This window comes from Tupaia chinensis, unplaced genomic scaffold (assembly GCF_000334495.1).
Source record: "Tupaia chinensis unplaced genomic scaffold, TupChi_1.0 Scaffold000515_1, whole genome shotgun sequence".
In the NCBI taxonomy this organism is placed as follows: domain Eukaryota; kingdom Metazoa; phylum Chordata; class Mammalia; order Scandentia; family Tupaiidae; genus Tupaia; species Tupaia belangeri.
In genome coordinates, this window is record NW_006160028.1 from 8109924 (window position 1) to 8115109 (window position 5186).

Below are 5186 nucleotides of genomic sequence, written 5' to 3' on the forward strand. Positions count from 1 at the left end.
GAGGCAGCCCCGCAGTGCAGGAGCGGGGCGAGGCCCGCGCTGGGGTGCAGGAGTTGGGGGAGGGGAGCCCACGCCGGCTGCTGCAGCAGCCTGAGCCGCTGCCCGAGTTCGGGGACGGCTCCCGCGAGCGCGGGGAAGAGCTCGAAAGTTCCGGCGAGCGGGGGGAGCGGAGTTGGGAGAGCTGCGGGCACCTCGGACGGGAGGCGGTGGTCCTGGGAGCCGCCCCAGCACGCCGAGAACGACGTGAGCTGCTGGGGAGGGCCCGGCCGGTGGGGCCCCGGGGGCCGGAAGGGGAAGGGCGCCTAGGGGTGCAGGAAGCGAACTGGCTTCCAGGGGTTCAAGAAGGACAAGTGGTGCAAGCTGTCCAGGAAACGTACTTGAACGGGAAGGGAGCCCAAGAGGGAGAGGGACACCCCGAGGGGCCTAGGACCCGGAGGCGCAGGCGGAGGAGGAGGTGGTAACCCTGCCTGGCACCAGGATCCCTCCAGGGCCAAAGAGTGCAAGATGTAGGGGTTTGCTGAGTGGGGAGCAACAGAGCGCTGTGAACCGGGAGCTTTGGATTCCTCTGCCCGAGGGCAGGTAACGGCCTGCAGGATCCTCTTCTGCTACCTCAGCCTGGACATCCTCTAAGCTGTGTCTTAGGGAGGCAGCAAAAGGCGGCAGGTAAGGAAGCCCAGTTCTGTTCTCAGCAGGAGTTGTGTTTGGGTGCAAGAGGCTTTGGTTACCCGGAGAAGGTGATCTCCAAGTTGCCCTGGTTCTTGAGCCGGGGAGGGAGGGAGCAGAGCAGTTTTCAATCCCAAGGCAGGACGCGGCTCCCTTCTGTATATGGCTCCTGGAGTGATGGGGCGTCTCCTTCAAGCTAGTCTAGACTGGAGGTGAGACCATCTGGGTGGCTGCCAGGTCTGGGCAGAGGGAAGAGAGGGGTAGCCTCAGGGCTGAAGTTGCAGGGTAGGTAGTCACCCCTCCACCTCTCCTGGTGGAGATGGGGTGTCTGTGTAGCTGGGATGGTGCAATCAGCACAGGTTTCCTCAAGTCCTCAAAACACATTCCAGAAAAGGAAAGAGCAGCGTTGCAGCAGAACCTTATCTTGTAACCCTGTTGGCCATGTGAGCTGAGCAGTGAGTGCAGCAGGCCCAGGAGCCTGACCTGCTCCCTCCATGCCTCTTGTCACAGTTGATTTACACTGAGGGCCCAGAGCCAAGGATGGATAGTAGAGGCAGAAAGGTGGAGCAACTGGTGAGGTGACGTCTGTCCCCCTGTGGGGCCTTGGGACCCCATCCTGAACAGGGTGGGCAGGGAAGTGTACCTGCCTTGCTGAGCTGGTCCACTTCTGTGGGTCAGATCTTGGCCCCTCTTGTGAAGATTGGTAGATGGGCACTGTGGCAGCATGGTCTCTACACCCCCAGAGGGCTAGCTCCCAGCCAAGCCTCCAGGAAGGGACTGCAGGGGCCAGGAGTGGGCTAGGCTTGCCTCCTTGTTGCCTCTCATGGTCTGGATGCTGGGCCTTTGGGCTACTGGCCTGGGTGGGCTGGTTGGCCAGCTTGTGGACTTCTAGGGCTGTTCACCTCTTACCTGGCACTGTCAGAGTCCTTGCATCCCTGGCCCGCTGCTGGGGGGGGGGTGTAGAGTTGGGGCTTCCTCAGCCTTTGCTAGAAGCCATCTCTGCCCCAGCCCAAGGTGTGACTGAGTCAGATGAACCCCAGACCCCTGTCCTAAAGCAGACTGGGTGGAGATAGAGCTTTCCTGTGGGGGCAGAGGGAGTGGTGGTGGCGGCGGCTGGGACTGCCAGAGGAGCCGGTTAGCCTGCTCCCTTGCAAACCCAAACCCGTCCGGCAGCTTCATCCCATGCCTGTCACACTGCCACCCTAAATATCATGCACCAGAAGTTCAACTGCTGTGTCCGTGGTGCCTGGCTCTTCTGGAATGGCTAGCGTGGTTCTGGCTCTGGTTTCAGAGAAAAGAATCGTCTCTTCTGAATACATGCACATAAGCACACATCTGCAACCTTTTATTACAGGTTGACCTTTTTGAACTTGTGGTTTCCATCTGGCTAATAATCTCTTATTAACCTCCTGGGACGAGATAACCTCTCCGGGCTTTGGTTTTCCTGTCTGTGCGGTTGGGACAAAAAAAAACTGACTGCAGGGGACTCAGCCCCATCTCTGCCAGCCTGGTACCCACCTCCTCAGGAGCCCTGGCTCGTAGCTGTTGGGGGAGCAGGGTCATTGTTTCCAGAACTATTTCCTCTGGCTATACCCGAGATTATCCCCCTGCTCCATGCTTATTCTGGATGATGATTTGTTTTTTTAATAACAGCTTGTGATATGATGACATACAGTAAACAGTATATATAAAGCGTAAGTCTTAACGTTTGCACATACCTGTGAAACCACCGCCAGGAACAAGAGAGTGAACACACTCCTTACTCGCAGACCTCCCAAGGTGTTCTTCCCCTTGGGAATTCTTCCATGTCACCGTTCTCTGTCATACCCCTTCCCAAGGTAACTGATCTGCTTTCTGTCACTGTACGTGACTTTGCAGTACCTAGGATTTCATTTTAATTGATAGAGCATTTGCACTTGCCAGAGAGAGATCACACCCCACGTTGCAGTCCTTTTTCCTCCGTATCTTCATCCTGTCAGTATTTGGAGAATTCACACACACATACCCAGCATGCCTTTCAAGCTACCGGGATGGGAATGTAAACCAAGGTTGGCTGTGTGGGGTCCAGCTCCCTCTGCACAGTACTTAACTGCTACACTATGGGGCTGGCCCCTTAGAATTTTATCTAAATAGAATGAAATAGTATGTATTATTTTTTTGGGGGGGGTCCTGGGTTTTCATTAAGTGTACTTTGAAATTCATCCACCTGGCTGCACATATGAATGGTTTGTTTCTTTTTCATTGCTGAGCAGTCTGTTGCATGCATATGCCATCATCTTTATCCATTTACCTGCTGATGGGTTGTGTTCGGTTTTGGGTTATTACAGATAAAGCTGCCATGAATGTTCATGTTGGTCTTTGTATGGGAATATGCTTTTATTTTTCTTGGGAAGGCTATGAATCATGACAGGTGTACATTAACTTTCAAGAAACGGACTGTTTTCAAAAGTCATTGTACAATTTTTTATACCCACCTCCTGTGTGTAAGAGTCCTAGATTATCCATATCTTTGTCAGCCCTTGGTCATTCTTGATTTTGGATGTTCTAATGTGCATGGAGTGGTATCATTATGGTTTTAATTTGCATTTCCCTAGTGACTAATTCTGCAGCGCATCTTTTCATGTGCTCATTTACCATACATCTGTCTCTGGTGATGTGTCTGTTCAGGTTGTTTACTCATTTTTAATTGTGTGGGATTTTTTTCATGTTGAGTTTGAAGAGTTCTTTACATATTCCGAATATAAGCCCTTTATCAAATACATGGTTTGTCCATCTTTTTCTTATAGTCTATGGCTTGCATTTTAATCCTTAGCAGTATTTTTGAAGACACATTTAAAAAATTTTAAACACTTCTTTAGGCCTATTAATTCTTCTATGAGAGAAACAGAAAAAAAACCAAAAAAAACCAAAAAGATTAGCACCCTCAACAGGGTCCCCATGCTGTGATCTGCTCCCAGTCTCAGCTGGCCCAGGTCATGGGCACGCAAATGTGCCGGCCCGGCCATGCACATGTGCCAGGCATGCTCAGGGACGTCTTTGGATGTGAAGCGAGAACCTTTCCCATACGGGTTTGGTTGCATTTTGCTACACCACTGCTGTTCTACTGCCTGGTCCCAAAAAGTTTTAAATTTTAAAAAAAGAATTAATTTTATTGATTATTATTATTTAATTTGCCATAAGGCATGTGCACTCACCAGGGAGAGGGAAAGTGAGAAAGCAAGCTGCCAGGTCCAGGACTCAAACTGCAGTTGGCCATGTGGGAGTCCAGCGCCTCAATCACCTGTTTGTACAAGTTTTAAATTTTAATGAAATTTCATTTACCAATTTATTCTTTTTTTCCTCCTCCTTTTTAAAAAATTTGTTATAGGGCATGTGTGCTTGCCAGAGAGAGAGAGAAGGAAAGCAAGAAATCTGCCCTCCCCTAGTCCCCACCCCCCGGAGGTGGGGGTGATGGCCATGCTGCAGTCCCTTCTCCACTGTCCTCTCAGGACTTTGGGCACACACACATGCTCAGTGTGTTTCTCAGTCCGCTGAGTCGAGGGTTCAAACCACGCATTCAACCATGTGGGATCTAGCCACCTTAACCACCGCCACCACCTCTCCCCCAGTTTGTTCTTATATAGAACAGGGTTTCAGTGTCATAGCTAAGAAATCTTTGCCTAACTTCAAGTCATTTGGTTTTCTTCTGTGTTTTTTGTAGAAGTTTTATAGTTTCGGGTGTTACAGTTAGGTCTAGGATTCATCTGGGTTAATATTCGTGTATGGTGCAAGGTATGGATTGAAGTTGAGCTTGTTGCATGTGGAGACTATTTGTGAGCTGCCTCGTCTCTCCACTGACTTGCCATTGAATATTTGTCAAAAATCCATAGTGTATGTGTGGGTCTACTTTTGGGATCTGTTTTTTTTCTATTGGTCTATTTGTCTTCATTTCACTATCACACCATTTTGATGATTATGGTCTATCTTGAAATCCAGGATTAGATTTGAAACTTTGGGTTTATGTTGGAATCAGGGTTAGATTTGAAACTTTGTTTTTCCTTTTCTAAATTGCTTTAGCTATTCCAGATTCTTTGCTCTTACATATATGCCTTTTCAAATTAGTTACTATTAAAAAGCATGCCAGGATTTTGATTGAGATTGCAATCAATTTGGGAAGAATTGAAATCGTAGCAATATTGAACCTTCTGACTCTTGAACAGTATGTCTTTGTATGTATTTTATTATTTTAAATAATTATTTTTATTTAATTTTCTTCATTATCATTTTTATTTATTTATTTTTTTGAAGTTGACCAGAGAGAGAGACAGACAGAGAGAGAGAAGGAAAGTGAGAAAGCAAGCTGCCAGGTCCAGGACTCAAACTGCAGTCAGCCATGTGGGAGTCCAGCTGGCTTAACCACCATGCTACCTGCCGGCCCCCTTTGTATGTATTTAAGTTTTAATTTTTTTTTTTTTTTGGTAGAGGTTTTTGTTATAGGGCGTGTGTGCTCGCCAGACAGGCAGAGAGAGACAGAGAGATAGAAA

General features: G+C 48.7%; 1 protein-coding gene across 1 annotated transcript in view; it reads left to right on the forward strand.

The window, feature by feature from the left end:
• LOC114009311 (uncharacterized) overlaps nt 1-5186 on the forward strand; it is a gene marked incomplete at its 5' end in the record, with an annotated part of 18850 nt that continues 13664 nt past the window's right edge. The window contains 1 exon segment of the mRNA XM_027775051.1: nt 1-663. Coding sequence (XP_027630852.1) covers nt 1-461 — 461 coding nt within the window.